A 21,693-nucleotide genomic window follows, 5' to 3' on the forward strand; every position below is an offset into this window, starting at 1 on the left:
GACATTTGAAGTCTTCTATACAATGAATTGAGCAGGAGAGTATCAGAATTGTTTTTTAAAAAATTCAATAGGAATTTCATGTTAGAGCTTGAATATCAACATTTTGTTTGAAGATGGAGCACTATATTTTCATTGTTATTAAGGGTTTTGAAGATGTTTGCCCTTGGAATTGATAAAAGGAGTCATGAGTCTGAATCTATGGTAAGATCTCAGATTTCTTAGATTATCTCTTTCAAGCATTTGGCGTTTTAATACACTGTAGTAACTGTGCGATTACATATTTTTAGGAGAATCAGTTCTCAAGTATGTCCCCTTTCATCCCTGCACGTTCCCAGTGGTGTGCAGACAGGTAAGATTTTTTTAGGAAAAAAATTTGGTTTTCCCTGTTTGAGACTCTCTCTGTTACAGTTAGGGTCTGTATCTATAAAATATTTCAATCACTGAGCATGCTAGCTTCTGTTTAAATCAGTAGAAAATATGTTGATCTTCCAAGACATAAATTTACTCAAGCCAGTGTTGAGGTATATAGCAGGAGGATATAGTGATTGGAAACAGTTCACTTCACCCGCCTGAAACTAAGAATCAACTCTTCAGTATATGGATCACTGGTATATAATAATCGACTATTATTGGTCTGTCCGTTGGTCTCTTTTTAAATCAGTTTGGAACCTCCTGGAGTTATTTTCTTGCTCTGCTGACATCAATCCCATGCGGCAAAGGAGTTGTGTATAACCGCTTTGGTTTAATCAATAGAATAATTGATAAACCAGATAAGATTTAAACTGATTATAGCCCCAACAGAATTCCCCAGAGGCCTTGGACTCTCTTAATTTTGACATGTGTGTTGTGTACCCTGAGGATGAAGTGCAGTTTGAATTATCTGTTTTTATTTGCTTAATGACGGGGAGGGTGTTAAAGTCAAATGTTTAATTAACCCAGCAATGGGCTGCGTTGTCACTTACACACAGCTGATTGAGATATCTCATGGAGAATACTGAATAGGAATGATAATGTGGCACTGGGACGGAAGATTGCTTTTTCAATCCATTTGCTGGGTCACTGCTTTGAATGTCTTATTGGATGAAAGGCATTCAGCCTGGAGAAAAAATTCAGCATTTAAGTACATTTTGTTCTCTTCTCCTACTCTAACCCCCCCTGCCCAGAAGTTAACTAAAACAGATATGTTCTAGATTTAATAAGCCATTCATGTACTAGTAGGAGACCAGGGTAGTCAGTAGCCTCAAGCTACATAATTTCCCATGGAAACGGAAAAATCCTAGTAGCCTCCAAGGTATTCTACATGTGAACTCTTTTGTCCCTTACATCCCTTGTCCCTTGCCATTATTGTGGAGTTGTCTTTGGTCACTTGTCTGTTGCCTTTTTCTTCAGTGTTTGCTTCATGTGCAGCTTCCTCTAGGGCCACAGGCAGACCTTTTCCTCCTAAAGAAGCTTATTCTCCAGTACATTTTTTGCCATTCATGCAGTTGGGTTCTATTTGGTTATATTTCTGATCAAATATTATAGTGAGGTTGTTGAACTATTTAAAGAGATGAAAATGTGAAGCATATAGATTCTTGTTACCTTTGCTACTGCTATTATAAAACAGTCGGTTCCATGTATGTTTTATCTGTTAAGAAGCAGTTTGCTTTCTGTATGGACTAAAATCTAGGCCAAGAAGGATTCTGATAGTCCACACATCAAAAATGCAGTTCAGGCAATTGGAGTTTTAATGACTTGCTGCCCACAAAAAAATTCCTGACTAGCTTTGTAATCAATGTAAAATTCTTTGGAGGCATATTGAGCAAAACTTAAAAAAATTTTATCATGACTTTCCTTCTTTGTAGTTCTTATGTATCCTCTTTCTATCCCCTGAAGGTCTAAGCCAGGAATTTACTAATTTTTTTCTTTGCTTTAGTCATTTGTATTCCAGAGAGCACAATAGGGAGAAGGATACAAGATTGATTTTTGTGTGTGTGTGTGTCCTCTTGAAAGCATAGTCTGGGGCATGACTACTTGGCGGTGGGGGGTGGGATTTACTGAGCAACAGAAGCATGCAGCTAATTTTCAGGCGCAGGTTGGACTTTTGCAGGTCAAGACAGACCAGACGAGTAGCTTATCTTAAGGGACACAAGTAATAGACCAAATATAGAACAGCTATTTCAGGAATCATGTAGGTCATTTAATTATCCATTATGATTGAGTAGCTAATGCTCTTTTGGCAATTACATGACCTCTGTTATTCCTGAAACCTTTCCAGGCCCCCATGGGTCGAATGACCCACCAGTCAGTGCTTGCAGACTATACCACTCAAAAGGAAAAGAGATTCTGGGAGCTACCGGGATTTAGAAATAGCTGTGCTTTCTTTACCAATCACTGCCCAGAATATTCTTTGTATTGCAGTCAGTGATCAGCAGCTGGTTTTGGAGTCTGTTGTTCCTTCCTTGTCTGCAGGAGCATGAGTTACATTGGTTTCCACAAAGGGCAATTGTGGCAAGCAAACTTTAATACCAAAGTTGGCTATGATGGTATTCAGTATACAGAATATGATGGTTTACAGAGTAGTACTGGTTCTGTACTACAAGAACAAGTACTGTAGTATTAAAACTAATGTTTAGTATTGGTCAAATCAATTATTCATTACAAAACTCCGAAGTTCTGGTGATTTTTTCATTCCATAGCTCAACAAAATACCATTGACAATACTAATAACAGATTTAAGAGACCATTGATTAAATTAGCCTGGTCTGAATCAGTTAATCATTATTTATTCAATTAAATAATAGTGCTTATATGTGAAATCTAAAAAAAAAAAAAAAATAGATACAAATGAGCTTATTTGTGAAAGAGAAGTAGACTTACTGATATAGAAAGAAACTCATAGTTACCAAAAGGGAAAGGGTGGTGGTGATAAATTGGGAGTTCAGGATCAACAGATACACACTACTATATATAAAATAGATAAATGACAAGGATCTACTGTATATAGCACAGGGAACTATATCTAATACCTTATAATAAACTATATGGAAAATAATCTGAGAATATATATGTACATTTATATGTATGTGTATTTATATGTCTATAGCTGTATCTGAAGAACTTTGCTGTACTGTGAGACTAACAACATTGTAAGTCAACTGCTCTTCAATTAAAAAAAATCATGCTTAAGTGATTATCTGATTTTTAAAATTTAGATGCTGATCCAAGACAGAATAATTCTGGAACATTTAGATGAATGTTTCTGACTTATTTTTTTTTTTTTCCCATTCTCTAACATTCCATAGGCTTAAGAGAAAATAATTTTGTTAGAATAACATATAACCATATCCTTTAAGTAGAGAACATTTTGCATTGTTATAGGAATACTTTTCTATTGGAGAAAAAGAAAAATCTTTAAAATTTTGTTAGACATCAAAGAGCATTGTTTAAAACAACAACACTAACAACAACAACTCAACAATATATATATGTGTTTGTCCCTGGGGTAGTAAAATTTGCTATCTTCCCAAATTTATCATGTACTCACTCCAGGTTAATCAGCTTTTTATTTTGTTGTTGGTAATATTAACAAAAAACTGAGGACATGAATTGATGTTTATAACCTTTGACCCTTCAGAAATAGAAGCCTTCTCACTTAAATTTTAAATCCTTTAGGCCAATACTGCCTTGGTGTCTGGTTAAAGACCTGTAAGAAGGTAGTTGTTGTAAATTATATTAGTTTTTTTCTGTTTAAAAACATTTTTCCTCATTATATATTAATATATGTGTGTGTATATATATATATTCCTGTAATGGAGATGAGCAGAAAATGAAAAGCAGAATTTACAGTTAAAACAAAAGTTAGAGCTTAAACTCAAGTATCCAAATAAGGAGTATAGTTTGTCTACTTGGCATTTTAAGAGGAAAGCAGGGGCTATAAAGCAAAATGTGATGTTTGATTTCTTATTGGTAAGTTTCTATTCTTTAAGGCATACCCTTCAGGACCTGTGCTGAACCATGTTATTCACCGTTGGAAACCAGAAATCTATATAAGTCAATGAGTGGAGATGATATTTGTAATTTTAAAGACCTGAACATTCATTAAGACTTCGTATAATTAGTGGAAAAGCCCACAACATAACAAACCCACAGAATAATAATTTCTTAATAATAAGGGAAAAAAGAGTGATTAAATAAGGGACAATGCACAATAGAAATATACACCTAAATATAAATCTTAACCTAGCCCATTGTGGTTTCCACAAATTTACTTATTTACTTGGGATGGTTTTATTTTCACTCCAAAATGGATAGACATTTGGGGATATTACAGTTTATCAACTTTAAAGGATCCCTAAATTTCTTTTACAATATTGTTGAATTGTAATAAAATGAGAATATACTAAAGCAGGGAAGACATCCAAGGTGATGAAAGTCATTTAGCAGGAAAAAAACTCAGGAACAGGAATGACAGAAATAACTTTGCAGAGAGAAGGATTTTGGCATACATCGTAAGGGTTCTATAGTTCTCAATCCCATTTTGAGAAATCAGAAAGATCTGCAGAATGCAGATGTCCTTGAGTTACAAAAATAACCAGATGTCCTTATTAGTAGAAGCAAATGTTTGCCTCTTAATTCACACAAAAGTATATGCATAGGGTCTCTGGATGAAATGTTGTGTAAATATGGCAGCAAAGAAAATTGTGGTGTGAAAGGATCTGTCCTAAACATATAGGCATAAAGGTTCTATCTTGAAAAGAAAAAAAAATTCTTTCAGATTCATGTAGGTTTAAAAGTAAGAGAAGTAAATTAAACTGTTGATACTTTTGTTCACCATGATAGGTGGGGTTGTTTTTTTTTATTATTATTATTTTTATTATATGCCTTTCTATGCCAAATACCCCTGCTGAATTTTTTTTCATTTTACTGTACTTGTTTAGCTACTCTGTACCTTTTCATTGTGTTTTAAACAGTAAAAACATATGCATGAAACTCATTTTTTTCTGAACAAATGATAGTCGTCTTGGTTGCAGTAGTATATAAATGCACCCTTTGCAGGCCTATTGGGATTTTAAAAATATTAAGCCACATTGTTAGAAATAGACGTGGTTTGGTGACTGCATGTTAAGCAGAATAAAGTATAAAAAATTTACTTGAAAAGGCAAGGTATGAAGTTTTTCTGTTTGTTTTTAAAACAGGCCTTTAGAGTCAAAAAATCCTTTAGAGTTTAAATGGACTATTGCTTCTGATGTGGAGCATATTAACATAATTACAGACTCTTTTATATAGTACTCATAGTTATTGCTAAGTTAACGTTCAAACCTTTGATTAAGAAGTCACAAAGCTGAATGTGTTCAGACAGCTGTGTAATATCTCTCCTGTTCACAACAGGACTGTTCTGTTTTTTTTTTTTTTTTTTTCCTGTTTCTCATTTATTGATAGAAACCTCTCCTCCTATACTAGCTATTCTTTTAATGGTGAAATATTAAAATGCTGTATTATGATACATTCTGTAACTTGAAAGTTAACAAAAGCAGCTCTGCTCCTTCATCTCCTTGCCTTGTCACTCCCTGGTGCAGCTCTCTCTTCCATCCTTCTTATCAGAGTATCTCAGTGCTTAGTTGAGCTTGTTTATCTTAAAAGAGCAGGAGGCAGGCTTTTAGGGAGTAAAAGCTGCATGTTCCAGTATAACAGGCACCAATGCTGTTTGACTTGAAAAACATTTGATCTCTTACATTAACAGCCCATGTCACTGTAATAGGACTACAGCCGGGCTGTTGTTCAGTTTTCTATTATTTTAGCTTTGAAATAACTGTTAGAACTGCTCCAAAATCTCCGTGTTTAAATTATATATTGGCTGTCCCTCCAGGACTCGTAAGTAAACAAGGTGATGTGTGTGGCCAGAGGCAACATATTTTGTTAGCTTTGTTTTAAATAAGAACTTTCCCTATCTAAAGGTGGTTTTTGTCTGATCCCTGATAGTGTGGCATGACTTTGCTTTTGTAAATTTGTGTATCTTTAAACAGATCTTTTTTGGTTTTTAATGTGTGTGCTCAGTAACTATTAATTATGAACTTTAATATTTTTCTCAAATAGTGAAGCATTTAGTTTTCTCATGAAGCTTAACTTGAAATAATCCTGCACACTTTCCCTAAGTACAGCAGTTTGTGCAGCAGTTGTTGAAAATGGGCAAGCAAGAATTTAAGGGGTATGTTTATTAGACTTAAATATTATTTAGTTTTATTTTAAAATATTCAGTTCTTGGTAATTTCTGTGCCAGAGATTGTTTGATGGTTGGAATCAGGTAGCAGTATTTAAAGAACGGAAAATAAAATTTGTAAAATCAGGTGGTTATTCTCTTCCTTTTTAAGAGTACCTCACATTGTAACAGCGATAGAATGGCAGCTTATTGTAGTAGTGGTGGAATGGCCGCGGACAGTTTACTCCTTCCTTTTCTCCTTCCTCTATCTATCTGTTTTCAAGAACCTAGTTTGTTTCCCTGTTCTAATTCATTTCTCATATGATACAGCATTGCCAGACTACCCGGCCCTTTCTTTGCATTTTACCTAAAATACATATATCAGCCAGCACAAGCATAATTGGTTGAAAGGCAGCCATCTATCTGAGGAGTTCTTCTAAATACTGACTGTGTCATGTGCTTTGACATGACATATCTGTAACATCTGAATACAGAAAGCACTTTTTGCATTAGCTGTAGGTGTTGAAGCAGTAGTGTGTTTTAAGAATGTGAGCTGTGCAAATTCTAGCTTGTGAGGTAATGACAAGTGTTTGCCTGCATAGACAATATATTTTTCCCCTTGAGGTACCCACACACCTAGTTTCCCTCAAGCTCATCATCTCTGTCAGGTTAATCAATAGGCACCGTATGGCAGAGGGTCAGTAATCAGTGTCATCGTGCCTTTAAATCGTGTTGAAAATTTGCTTAAAGCCTGGGCCAATTAACATCGAGATGATGAATGGATGGGAAGATGGGAAGAGCCTGACGCTCAGGGGCTTTGTGAGGAGGAGATGCTCAGCTGTTGAGCAGCAGACACCAGCGAATAAAATCAGCCATTCATGTGAGCTCAGTCCACCCACTCTTAATGATAATGTCAATCTAGCAAAATATATACACATTGGAGTTGTCACGAGTTCATAAATCAAAGGAGTTTGTCAAAGGCATTCAGATTAACGAGGCAGCAGCAATAACAAGTCAAATTTGCATAGAGAATTGCTTGAATCTCAGTAAATTATGATCCTGTTTTTCATTTGATTATTTGCTAATGTCTCAAGAGGGAGAATGATTATATTAGCATGCAAAATCTACTCCAGAAGTAGAAATCTGAGGTATAGAAGACCAGCACACTATGACAATTAATCAGTTTCTGCATAGTAGCATAAATGCACAAGGCCCAGAAATGAACTTCTTTTTTATTATTATTTCTCCTTGCCACTGATCCAAATGGTTCAGCTTGACAGAGACTTTATATTGCTTTAACAGTGTTTTGAATTGTGCCTGCAGGCAAGACATAGTTATGCAGCTATAACCAACCTATCCATCTGCCAACCAGATTGGAATTCTCCTATCCAAGGCTTCCATTAACCCCCACTGACAGCTCCAAACAGGATTAAGAATTTGGAAGCATAAAAAAATAGTTGTTCTTTGCAAATATACACAATCCCTTTGCATTTTGAGAAAGGCTGCATCTGTGTTTTATAATTAGTGTTGGACAGTGTAGCAGAGGGGAAAACCTACTTGGTGTCTTTTGGACTTTTGTCACAGGGAGTAAGGTGGTACTAATGGAAGTTCTGTGTTTGGTTGCCCCCGAGAGTGCTTTCCATTCCATCCAGTTCCTAATACTGTGCTTGGATTGGTGTATTACTAGAAAATATCACTTCTGGGAAACTTTAACTGGTGGATCATGTTGAAGTTGAGCAATATAGGGAGGCTTTGAGGTGGCTGTGGTTTAATAGAATATGTCAAATGATAAACATGCTGGAGAAGCAATGTGTGTGAGAACATGCCAGAGAATATTATCTTATGAGGACAGTTGAGGCCCTCCCTAAAACTGATCCTAGAATAGTATTCTTCAACTTCTGAACTTGACCTAAGTTTTCTCCATTGTATCCTAGAAGAATTAATTAAAATTTGTTTAAACACACAATATACACACTACTCCCCCCACCCCCAGACACACCTTTTTTGTCACCTTTCATTGAATAGTTTGAAAGATTTTTATCCATGTAACTAACTCACCTTTTAAACTTGCAGAAGAATAATTGTTCCTATTTTTGAAAATTGCAGGTCATATATGTTTTTGGAGGTTATAATTAGCTCCGAATCATATAATAAGGTAATGAGAAAAATATTAATCCAATTACTGATTTACAGATCAAGCCCATGCATAATATGATGTTTGCAACTAGCTATAGAAATTGGCCTCAAGATTTTTCTCTTCACATGGGTTGTCATTTTACATAATGATAAACAACTGATTCAAAATCAGAGTTTTAATTCACCACAATTTGCGTGCTTTGCTAAAATGATACAGTTTTTCCTGGCTACAGAGACCATTTAATTATCCCAGTGAAGAGTTGTGGCATAGGTGGAAAACATTACTTCTAGTTTTAGAGCTGGTTATTTTATTTATAGCAGATGTCTTTTCAAACAGGCTTAGGCTGTTGCACCATCCAACCTTGAGCAAGATGCTTACTCAAAGATTATTATGAGTCATTATGAGTGGCTTGACTTTTCATCACTGTGTAAATTAGTTTAGTTTTTTATTTGATTATATAATCAACTCTTAATTATCCATGTCATCAGGAGTTGTGTGTTCGAATAGATAACTGAAAACAGTAAATAAGCCACTTACTAGGTAGTGGAGAATATTGCTCCATCCATAAACCTCTGAAAAGCTAGGAATGCTTTACCAACCGAAGAACTTTTCCTTCTTAATGAAGGGTTGGCAAACTTTATTTGTAAAGGACCAGATAATAAACATTTGAGGTTTTGTAGTCCATAGGATCTCTGTCCTGACTACCCACCTCTGCCATTGCAGTGTAAAAGCAGCCACAGATAAATGGTAATAAATGAGGATGGCTAAGTTTCAATAACGGAGAAGGCAATGGCACCCCACTCCAGTACTCTTGCCTGGAAAATCCCATGGACAGAGGAGCCTGGTAGGTAGTCCATGGGGTCACTAAGAGTCAGACACAACTGAGCGACTTCACTTTGACTTTTCACTTTCATGCATTGGAGAAGGAAATGGCACCCCACTCCAGTGTTCTTGCCTGGAGAATCCCAGGGACGGGGGAGCCTGGTGGGCTGCCGTCTGTGGGGTCACACAGAGTCGGACATGACTAAAGCGACTTAGCAGCAGCAGCAGCAGCAGCAAGTTTCAATAAAACTTTATTTAGAGCAGGGGCTTACAGTCTCCTCCTGTAAATTATACTGGCATTAAATTGGTAGAATGATAAGACTGTAGCTGGCTCTCACTTTGAAGTTTCTCTGCTGTGGAAACCATTTTTAAAGCTATCTGGATGGTGTGGGTGTAGGGTTTCAATTATTTCTTAAGACTTTATTATCTGTATATTATGTAATGTGTTGGGAGGTAGAGGGAACCACAAAGACTGTCCAGTAAGCTTTCAGTCTTATTGAGTACTTGAGAGTAGATACAAACATTCATCTATTTAAGTGCCCAACTGTGTGGACCAAATAAAAATGTTAAGAAATTTCCAGTAAGATAAGATGGAATAGTTGTATACTTTCTTAGAGGAGAAGAAGTTGAAACTCATTTTAAGAATGGGTAGGACTTGAATTGATTAAGTAATTGTGTTTATAATTCTAGACTAGCGTTAATAAAGATCCTTCTAGCTTGGAAATTTCAAGACCAAATCATGTTTATGAGACTATGAAGAGACTTGCTTAACTAGGGCAGAAAAAAAAAAGTACGTTGAGGGAAATAACTTGATATAATGTAGCAGAAAATTCTGGAAGATCTTGAAAACCAGGCCTAGAACTTCATATTTGATTTCATAGAAACAAAGAGCCACTATAAATTTTTGAAGAAAAAATTAGTGGTGATTAAGAAAGATTAATTTGGCAATAGTACTCAATCTAATAAACATTTAAAAACTCATATTATGCTCTCAAGCTTTGTGGGAAAGATTGAAGGCAAAGGAGAAGAGGGTGGCAGAGGATGAGATGTTTAGACTAGCATCACTGACTCAACAGACATGAATCTGAGCAAATTCCGGGAGATAGTGAAGGACAGGGGAGCCTGACATCCACGGAGTCACTAAGAGTCAGATATGACTTAGCAGCTGAACAACAACTACTGGAAAGTGAAGGGGAAAAAGCAACTGGCCCTGCCCCGAAGAAACCTACACTGCAAGGCTGGGGTGGAAGCCTGTTCATATGGAGATATAATAGAGAAATAAAACAGTGTTTCCAAATAGAAGTAAAGTGCTAATTCTAGTGCTTTTCTTATTTTGAAGAATGATAAATAACATGTAAATGGTGCAGGAGACTTTAATGGAAATTGGCCTAATTGTGTATGCTATCTGTACTAAGAAGTTTGGGTTTATCCTGTAGATGACAGAGAGTCATAAAAGGTTTTTAGCAGAGGAGTAGTCTTTTTAGAACAACGATTCCGACAGTAGTATATGAAATGGAGCAGATACAGATTTAGGCAAGGAGGCCAGAAGGCGATCTCAACAGTAGTAACACTGATAAGAGGTATTGGTGGTCCAGACTAGAGTAAAATGCAAAACTAAGGTTAGATCTATTAAAATACATGACTCAAAGGAAAAATTGAAGACCTAAAATTGGCTTCAATCTATTTAAAGAAAAAAAAAAGAAAAGGTGGGGATGGGAGGGATGAGTAAAAATTGACTCTGAGGATTTAAGTCTGGGATAGAAAGTTGAGAAGGAAAGAGCTAGCCTAAAATGGGTGAGGATGGTAAAGAGTGCTTTAAATTTGGATATGTTGATTTTGAGACAGTTTTTTTTTAATGTGATTCCTTTTTTCTTTTTTATTCACCTCCAGGTTACTTCTGGAAACATTTTATCCAAAATACATAACATCCCTGAGATCTAACACATGAGCTTTAGTAGTATTTCATTTGACTTTTACCTACCAAGTCTGTTTTACCTACCATTTCTGTTACCAAGTCTGCATGTCTGCAGCTGTTATAACTCTAATGCTTCCAGTTTGAAGTTAAGTTCAAAGTTGTCAGTGAGGCTTTTATTCTGCCCTTAAAAATTCTAAACTAGTGAATGCTGGGTTAAGGCATAAATATTCAAGTTAATATAAAAGGTAACAAGTTATGTAGTAGAAATATTTTAATGCTAATATTTATACACTGTTGTTACTCCAGGACTACACATATATTATGCAAATAATTTATTATAATGAAATGTTCCATCTGAGTGTTGTGAATGAGTTGTTTTGAGCAGTCAGGTTTTCTAGTTGGCTCAAGCTTAAGTGGTAAAATACAACTTTTATTTTTATTGAAGGAAATTTTTTCCCTCAGTTTATTTTTCATTTATCTGACTTCTGTTTTTCCATTTATTAACATTTTCTTCTGGATTTCATCTGTTTGGTTAATTTTTATTTTGACATAATTTCAGATGTTCAGAAAAGTTAAAAGAATAGTAAAAAATAAATAAATAAAATCCCCTTATACTCTACATAGATTTCCATATGTCAACACATTTGCTTGATCTCTATTTATACATAAAGTGAAGTGAAGTGAAAGTCACTCAGTCGTGTCTGACTCTTTGCGACCCCATGGACTATACAGTCCATGAAATTTTCCAGGCATACTGGAGTGGGTAACCCCTTCTCCAGGGGATCTTCCCGACCCAGGGATTGAACCCAGGTCTCCCACATTTCAGGCAATCAGTTCAGTTCAGTTCAATTCAGTCGCTCAGTCGTGTCTGACTCTTTGTGACCCCATGAACCTCAGCAAGCCAGGCCTCCCTGTCCATCACCAACTCCCGGAGTCCACCCAAACCCATGTCCATTGTGTTGGTGATGCCATCCATCTCCTCTTCTGTCGTCCCCTTCTCCTCCTGCCTTCAATCTTTCCCAGCATCAGGGTTTTTTCAAATGAGTCAGCTCTCTGCATCAGGTGGCCAAAGTATTGGAGTTTCAGCTTCAACATCAGTCCTTCCAATGAACACCCAGGACTGATCTCTTTTAGGATGGACTGGTTGGATCTCCTTGCAGTCCATTGCAGGCATACACATATATATTAACGGGCTTCCCGATGGCTCAGTAGCAAAGAATTTGCCTGCAATGCAGGAGGTGCAGGTTCAATCCCTGAGTCGGGAAGATCCCCTGGAGGACGGCATGGCAGCTCACTCCAATATACTTGCCTGCTGAATCCCATGGACAGAGGAACTTAGCAGGCTACAGTCCATAGGGTTCCAAAGAGTCAGACACGACTGAAACAACTTAGCATGCACATGTATATATTAACATCAATTTATTTATTACTTTTTCTGAGCTCTTTTAAAGTTAGTTGCAGACACATGTCCTTTTACCCCTAAATATTTTCATTGTATGTTTCTAAGACCAAGGACATTCTTTTAAATAACCACAACCACAGTACAAATGACGCAAATGAACTTATTTACAAGACAATAATAAACTCACAGACATAGAAAACAAACCTAACCTAGGGTTACCAAGGGGGAGAGGGGGGAGGGGTAAATTTGGAATTTGGGATTTACACTACTACCATATATAAAATAGATAAACATAAGGACCTACTATATAGCACAAGGAACTATAGTTAATATCTTTTAATAACTTGTAATGGAAAAGAATCTGAAAAAGAGTAAATACAAATGTATAGCTGAATCACTTTGCTGAAACACTGTAAATCAACTATACTTCAGTTAAAAAAAAAATAATAACCCTAGTACAGACTGTCGAAGTCAGGAAGTTGAATGTATAAATAGACTTTGGTACATCCATACAGTGCTACTACTTGCCAATAAAAAGGAAAGAACTGCTGAAATACGAAAGAACACAAATGAATCTCACAAATGAATGTATTTTTTATGTTAGATGAGAAGACAGACTCCAAAAATTACATACTATATGATTCATTGTATGACGCCTTAGAAAAGACAGAATTATTGAGACAAAAAATAAATCAGTGATCCCTAGGTAAAGGAGTTGACTATATCAAGGAGAATTTGGAAGGTAATGTAACTGCTTTACATCTTGATTGTGGTGGTGGTTATATAACTTTATGGTTTTCTCAAAACTCAATAGAACTATACACCAAAAAAAATTTGTTTTTCCACATGTTAATTTTAAAAGTAGAGAAACAATCAGGAAATTAACATTGATATGATGTTATTAGTTCATCTATAGACTTGTTTCAAATTTTTCCAATAATTCTGATATTGTTCTTTATACAAACCTTATGTCATAATGCCTACTCAATAATTGCCTATCAAGAACAAATGAAGTAAAGGGTGGAGAAGAAAATTGTGGATATGGGCTCGACAGTCCTTACCCCATTAGGCTCAGATCACTTATTTTTCACTATATAATTCAGTGCAGGGGAGTTTACCATCAATTTTGTTTCAGCTCCTCCCCCCACCAAATAACTTCAGATCACAGGCTGCATTCAGTTTTGTCTGTTTAGTTTTCTTTAACCTGTAACAGTTCCTTAGTCTTCCTTTGTATTTTATGACCTTGACACTTTTTTGTTAGGTACAGACTAGAAATTTTCTAAGATTTCCCTCAATTCCAGCTAGTCTGTTGTTTCTCATGAGCAGATTGAGGTTATATGTTTTGGGCAAGGTGAGAGTTGGACTGTGAAGAAAGCTGAGCACTGAAGAATTGATGCTTTTGAACTGTGGTGTTGGAGAAGACTCTTGCGAGTCCCTTGGACTGCAAGGAGATCCAACCAGTCCATCCTAAAGGAGATCAGTCCTGGGTGTTCATTGGAAGGACTGATGCTGAAGCTGAAACTCCAATACTTTGGCCACCTCATGCAAAGAGTTAACTCATTGGAAAAGACCCTGATGCTGGGAGGGATTGGGGGCAGGAGGAGAAGGGGATGACAGAGGATGAGATGGCTGGATGGCATCATCAACTCGATGGACATGAGTTTGGGTAAACTCCAGGAGTTGGTGATGGACAGGGAGGCCTGGCATGCTGCGATTCATGGGGTCGAAGAGTCGGACACGACTGAGCGACTGAACTGAGCTGAACTGAATTTGTATGATGAGTCTTACCCACATCTTTTAGTTACCTATAAGTAGAACTTAATTTAGCTTGATTGGACATAATTTAGACTTGGACATAATTTAGAATTGGACATAATTTAGCTTGATATGACCAAGGGCAGTTGTGAATATTGCTTATTGGAATAGATCATAGTTAAAGATACAAGGAATAACTGTGCTACTGAACTGGGTGATGTTGGAGAGCACAGTCTTCAAGAACCACCAAGGTGACTATCAGGTATGTTGGCTGTTTAATCATTCCCGGCCATCCTCAAGACTGTAGAGCTATTAATTTCTTATTCACTGGCTTTCTGGCTCTCCTCTTCAGTCTGAGGAGGGTACCTTACTCCTTGCTCCTGATAACATGACTGTTTAATGTCACTACCTCTGTTTTAAGCAACAACATAATTGAATTTTTTGAATTGATTGAATTCAATTGATTTGTTTTCTCATGGTGGATGGTCCAGTAAAAGTAAAAAATGATTAAAAGAAGTCAGGAAAAAGAGCAAAAAATGTTGGGTTATTAAACTATCTAAAAAAGAACTAGCTGTAACAGTGTTTTTCTCCTTTTCTTGCTTGTTAATGTTAAAGTTACCTTTTTTTTTAGACAACAAAATAAATAATATATATATCCTTTGCCCTGATGGGATGGAGAAGGGAAAGGAGCTCCTCTTCAGCTCTGTGTTCTGCTCTAAGGTAGTAATCATCCTTTAGCTCCCTTTATCTTTTAATACCTTAGACATTCTTATAATGCTCACTCAATAGTTTCCCATCTAAATCAGAAAAAAATAGAGGGTCAGGAGGAAGAAAATTGCTGATTTGGGCTAGATAGCCACTGAGCACCGAAGAATTGATGCTTTTGAACTGTGGTGTTGGACAGTACTTTTGGGAGTCCCTTGGACTGCAAGGAGATCCAACCAGTCAATCCTAAAGGAAATCAGTCCTGAATATCCATTGGAAGGACTGATGCTGAAGCTGAAGCTCCAACACTTTGGCCACCTGATTTGAAGAACTGACTCATTGGAAAAAACCCTGACGCTGGGAAAGATTGAAGGCAGGAGGAAAAGGGAACGACAAAGGATGAGATGGTTGGATGGCTTCACTGATGGACAGGGAAGCCTGGCGTCCTGCAGTCTGTGGGGTCTCACAGGGACAGACACAACTGAGCAACTGAACTGAACTGACTCATCGCATTAGGTTAAGATCACAGTTTTTTTTGCTATGTAATTTAGTGTAGAGAGTTTGCCATCAATTTTGTTTCATCCAAAGCACATGTAGAGTAAAAATGTGATTTATAATATCTTCAGTATAACAGACTTTCACCAGAAAGTAATTAAGCTTCCAACTTTATTATGATGACATTTAAAAAAAAAAACAATTAATTTTGAAATATAGGACCTTACGTTGAATTAAACAGGTTTAGGTGATCTGAAATGGTATTTTATTTAAAGGAGGGTGTGTAACTTCATGGACTGGGAAGTAGTTACTTAACAGATTATAAGTTTAAAATTGAATACTGGCTTAATTGAATACAGTTCATTTGTATTGGAGAGTAAAAGCAGTTAGAATTCTGAAGTTATTGAGCCTCTATCCCTAGCTTGTAACATAACATTTTTTTCTTTTTCTTTGTATTGATTTTAGGGACCTTTAATGTAAAGTGATCATTACAAATGTAAAATATCAAGTTAAAACTCATGAGAGATTTCTGGCCAGAAGGAACACCTTAGTGTGCTGGCCTATCAAGGTGTGACACAGAAGGCACACAAATGTTAGCCATAGAGGGCCTCTTGATACAAAATGCAAAAAATGTATACTATCTAAGTTTAAAACACCATTATGATCCTGTATTCAATTTCATACTTCTATGAAATTTTTCAGATAAACTCATGTTGGATATAATTTTTGGATCTGAAAGTAACTCCTCAGAAAGAATATGGTGAATATATGTAACATAATGAGTAAATCAGCTGCACTTTCTAAAATACTAACATTACACACGTAATTGGATGAGAGCATGGCAACCCACTCCAGTATTCTTGTCTGGAGAATCCCATGGACAGAGGAGCCAGGTGGGCTATGTCCACAGGGTCGCAAACAGTCAGACACGACTGAAGTGACTTAGCACACACTCATACATGTAATTGTGGAAAATAGAGCCCAAATAGTGTGTATTTCAGTTTTCTGTATTTTGCCTTGCAGATAGTGATTTACATGTGTTGATTACCAGATTTTTTTCAGTTGTTTTTTAATGTGGTAAAATACACATAAAATTTATCATCTTAACCATTTTAAAAGTATAGAGTTCAGTGATATTAAATACATTCATAATGTTGTGCAACCATCACCCCCATTCATCTCCATAACTCTTTTCATCTGGTTAAACTGAAACTCTACCCATTGAACAATAATTCCTCATTCCTTCCTTCTCATAGCCCTGGTAACCAACATTCTACCTTCTGTATGTATGATTTTGAATACTCTTAAGTGTGTTATGTCAGTGGAATCATACTGTATTTATCTTTTTATGACTAGCTTATTTCACTTAGTATAATGTCTTAAAGATTCAACAATTTTGTGGTATGTGTCAGAATTTCCTTCCTTTTTAAGTCTGAATATTATTCCATTTTAAGTATATACTGCATTTTACTTAACCATTCATCCATCAGCATACACTTGCATTGCTTCCATGTTTTAGCTGTTGTGGGTAATGCTGCCACAAACACAGATGTACAAATATCTCTTTAAGACTCCCCTTTCAGTTCTTTTGAGTATGTATTCAGAGATGGAATTGTTGGATCATGTAGTAATTCCTTTTTTAATTCTTTGAGAAACCATACTGTTTCCCATAGCAGATATACCATTTTACATCCCCCCCAAAGATGCACGAAAGTTCCAGTTTTTCAACAGCCTCATCAATACCTGATTTTTTTGCTTGTTTGTTTTTGATAGTAGCCTACCTAATGAATGTGTGGTACCTTGTAGTTTTGCTGTTCATTTATGTAATGAGTAGTGATACTGAACATCCTTTCATGTGCTTGTTGACCATTTGTATATATTCTTGGGTAAATGTCTATTCAAGTCCTTCATCCACTTTTGAATCAGGTGGTTCTGTTTTTTGTTGTTGAGTTTTTACAACATCTGTCTATATTCTGGATGTTAATTCCTTATCAAATAAATAATTTGCAATCTTCCCCCCATTTTATGGGTTGCCTTTTTACTCTGTTGATATTTAGAACTCTGAACTTGCTTCTAACTGAATTATTATTTCCCTCTTTTTAAGTATTAAACATCTCATTGACATTTTAGGGTCTTCTAACTGCTATTTGAGTTTATAGTGGCAAGAGTGGATTTTAACTGTTAAACTCGGATTAAATTTTATTGCTTTGAGCTAACTAAGCACTATTTTTAATTAAATCAAATCTGAGAAGAGAGGAAGAGAAATAACTAAATTTTTTTTAGGATCTGACTTTGAGAACTTGGATTAATCAAACTTTACTATGGTTTAAAACTAATTAAGAGGAGGCAGTAATCCTGGCTTAAGTTGTTATCAGCTAAGTACGAGTGAAGTCACCCAGTCGTGTCCGACTCTTTGCAACCCCATGGACTGTAGCCTACCAGGCTTCTCCATCCATGGAATTTTCCAGACAAGAGTACTAGAGTGGGTTGCCATTTCCTTTTCCAGGGGATCTTCCTGACCCAGGGATAAAACCCAGGTCTCCGGGATTGCAGGCAGATGCTTTACCCTCTGGAGCTTTTTTGTGTCCAGTGCCAGCCTGCATTTCTAAAGAACGATAAACTAGACTTATAATGAATATGATCTGCTGGGCAGTGCTTAAATATAGATGAAATACTTTCCCACCTAGGTCCCTACATACATTTATTTATATACATGGGCATATGTTTTCCTTTACATAAGTGTATGTCTATATGTATATAAATCTTCATATGAACAAATACATAAATATACACGGTATTCTAGCTTACAGAATTAGAAATGTAATTCAGTTTACTCCCACAGAATAAGATTGAAGATAATGAGAACTGAATTAAAGCTTACTTTCTTTCACAGAATTCCTCAGAGAGAGAAGACTGTAATAATGGCGAACCCCCTAGGAAGATAATACCAGAGAAGAATTCACTTAGACAGGTATGAAATTCAGTCTTACTTAAAATAAAAAGCTACCAACAACAAAACAAAAGACAGGAAACCCTCAATTTGACATTTGTTAAGTACTGGAGCTTAAATTAAGAATACTCTGAAGTTGGTCTGGCTCTCAAGCCATCAATTTCAATCAGTTAACATTGTTTTCCCAGTCATTTAAAAAATATCCTAGTTGTACAAGTACAGGGCAGTCATTTGTTTACACGTAGTGAAAACAAAATCAAAGGAAAGTTTTCTTATTCAGGGAAAAATAACTTGAAATGTATCTTAAATGCAGATAGTAGATAGTTTAAACCTTACTTTTTTATTAAGATTCTTCATACGCTAAAAAATAATAAAAACCAAAAGGGATCTACCGGTAATTAAGTTAGCTCCTAAAGTCTGAGCAAATTTGTTTGCTTTTTCTGGAAGTAAAGGCCAATATTAATGACAACTTTAAAATAATTTTTACTCACCACAGTGCCCCGACTCCTCAAAGGTAATACATTCTTTGAAAGTTCAATTCTGTGGTGCTCTGTTTTTAAAAACTAAAATGTTAAAAAACATTTGGTCAAAAAATTGGTTCTTCTCACTGCCTGTAGCAACCTCTAACATCTTCCATCTCCCACTGGCAGCAAAAACAAGTTCTTATAGTGTTGCCAAAGAATAGGTATGCACAAATATTTATTTTAAATATAAAATTGGAGTAGATGAGCACCAGCAGTAGTAAAAATAATTTTAATTTACTTGCATCTATGGCATTATTCTAAGAAAAAGAAGAGATTGAATATTTGTTGCGTGCCCACTGTGAACCTGATACTTAATTTTACTTAACCCTCACAAGAACCGTGTAAAGTTGCTAGATATGATTTCCAGTTTATAGATGAAGAAAATGGAGGCCGAGAAAGATTTGATGACTTGTTTAATTAGCAGGTCAGTGATTTGAAAGATCTAAGTGTTGCCAAAGCATTTTTACTTCAGCCCTCTACACCTCTAATCTGTAGACAGTGTAAATTTAGGGGAAAAGTATTTGAAATTGTGACACATCATTCTTTTATTTATGTTAAAACAATTTTGGATGCAAAATTTTTTTATAAAAATAATTGTAAGTAGAATTGAATCAGTTCAGGAAGCTTTGGTAAATAGCCAGATGATCATCAGGCATTGATATTGTTTAATTAGAGCGTTAACTCTTGGAGATAAACACCTGATCTATAAATCTAAATATATAGGATGAAACTGAATAAGATAAATTTGGAAGTGGAAACACTCTGCCCACTATACAGAAACAACTGTCAGAAAACAATGACATGACAAAAAGTTTTGGCAACTTTATTTAAGCTAACAAACGAATTTTCACTCTGCAAAGTTATAAATTAATTTTAATAGGCTGATCCAGATGGTCCATTTGGAAAATGGATAGGCTGATCTGTTGAAAATTAAACTAAATTTATCTCTCTCATACTTCAAACTGAAGCAAGAGAGAGAATCGTGCCTATTAAGTCCAGCACATACAGATGGACCAGCAGGTCACACATGGGACTAATCTGATTCATTTAAAAAATAAATGCATACATTATTGAATCATTTTCTACTTGCAAGATCTGTTTTGTGCAGTGTTTGAAAAAAAATTAATGTTTTTTTTTCATTGCTTTTTTAGCAGGTTCTCTTTACCCCATCTGCTTTAATTTAACAACCGTTTTTTAGGTTTGTTTTTATCCTCCTAGTACTCCAAAATTATTTTTCTAATATCTGTCATTCAGTGTTGAGATCCAAGCTCTGGAGATTAATTAGGTCATGAGGCTTTCCCCCCTTCTTTCTTTGTAAAGGGTTTTATCTCTATTCTCTTTGTGAAGAGCATGAACTCAGTGTTCTTGGAAAGAGAAATGGCCTTTAGAAATGGGGAAGTAAGAGATCCTCCTGGGGCCCTCAGAGTCTTTTAGCTTCTGGGTGTTTTAACAGCCCCATGAATGCAGATTTGTAAATTTATTGCAGTGCCATCTGGTTTTTTGCTGGAACCAGATTACTGTTGGCTTGTGTCTGTCTATTGTGGTGGTCACTCCCTAGGAGCTTGCCCTCTCAATCTTAGGGATGAGTGATGAATAACAGGGGTCAATACAAGCGGGTCACAGGGCAGCTGTCCAGGACTACTCTGAACTTGATTACCCCATCACTGAGTTTTTTAATGTAGGGTATAGTATAGAAGCTGTTTAAACACCCTCTTTTCTCTATGCATAGGACAATAATGAAATGCCATTTGCTCTCCCTACTCCACCTTTAGTCAAGTTATATAGATAAAAAGATGTCAGAGCTGCCTTTTACCTCAGGTGTATATAAGCAGGATTTGCATCATGTGGCCTAGTCCCTTAACTTGACATTCTTTTGCATACTATTTCTAATGGGGTTTACCACTCTTTAACCACTGATTTTAAAATACTGTTATGTTCTAATAAATTTAGTGTTGTTTTAAACTAATTTTAGAGCTTATATATTCTAAAGTATAGTTTAGTCATTGCTGATAGGATATGAACACGCCTGTTAATTTAGAATTATTTAACTGTTAGAGGAACTGAAAGAAGTATTATCACTACAGTTCTTCAATTAAAAAGGTAAAAGGGAATATTATAAATAGCTTTATACCAAAAATTTGGCATCTTTGATGATATGGACCAATTCCTTGAAAAACACAACTTACTGATACCAAAATAAGATGAAACAAAATTTGAAGAGCGCTGTGTCTTTTGAAAAAACTGAATTATCAAAAGGCCCACATAGTTTTCTGGTGAACTCTATCAAACATTTAAGGAATAAATAACACCAAAATAGAAAACAGAGTAGAAAAGAACACTCCCTGACTTGTATTATGAGGTTACCATAACCATAATTCTAAGACTTGAGAAAGACATTAGCAGAAAAAATATTGAAAGAGAAAGTCAGAAGACATTACTCCCTGTGTCACCAAGTTGTTTTGTATACCTGCTTTTCCATTTTATATCCAACATCAGAAGGCAGTAGAGCTGGGAGGTGGGGGGGGGGGGGGGGGGAATGTAATTATTCTTTTAATTTTCTAAATTTCTGAATAATCTTCTGACCTCTTGTTATTTTAAATGTAAACTTTTATTTAAAAGTTATACAGAGTAGCTACAATTTTCTTTTTACTTTTATTCCTAGAATGTGAAGCCCAGAAAACCTTAGCAACTGTGTTCATAGTACTCATATCTGCAAACAAGGCCAAAGGCCTGAGAGGATACATGAAAGTACTCATTACTTTTTGAAAACATAGCTTACAACATGCATACTCCTTCTTAGCTTCACATTG

At 35.8% G+C, this 21,693-nt stretch overlaps 1 protein-coding gene across 14 annotated transcripts in view; it reads left to right on the forward strand.

Moving 5' to 3' along the window:
* The window catches only part of BTRC (beta-transducin repeat containing E3 ubiquitin protein ligase), a 169,363-nt gene that overhangs the window by 75,712 nt on the left and 71,958 nt on the right, over window positions 1-21,693 (forward strand). For 7 of the 14 annotated variants that reach the window (XM_055560941.1, XM_055560942.1, XM_055560944.1 and 4 more), the window contains one exon: window positions 18,303-18,380. The exons of 3 other annotated variants lie outside the window; for them this stretch is intronic. In XM_055560941.1, the coding sequence (XP_055416916.1) occupies window positions 18,303-18,380 (78 nt within the window). Of the gene's footprint in view, window positions 1-281; window positions 350-8,284; window positions 8,334-18,302; window positions 18,381-21,693 lie in introns of those variants that run through there. 4 more of the 14 variants (XM_055560948.1, XM_055560951.1, XM_055560956.1 and 1 more) reach the window with 3 other exon arrangements.

The sequence above is a fragment of the Bubalus kerabau genome, chromosome 22, assembly GCF_029407905.1.
Source record: "Bubalus kerabau isolate K-KA32 ecotype Philippines breed swamp buffalo chromosome 22, PCC_UOA_SB_1v2, whole genome shotgun sequence".
Taxonomy (NCBI): domain Eukaryota; kingdom Metazoa; phylum Chordata; class Mammalia; order Artiodactyla; family Bovidae; genus Bubalus; species Bubalus kerabau.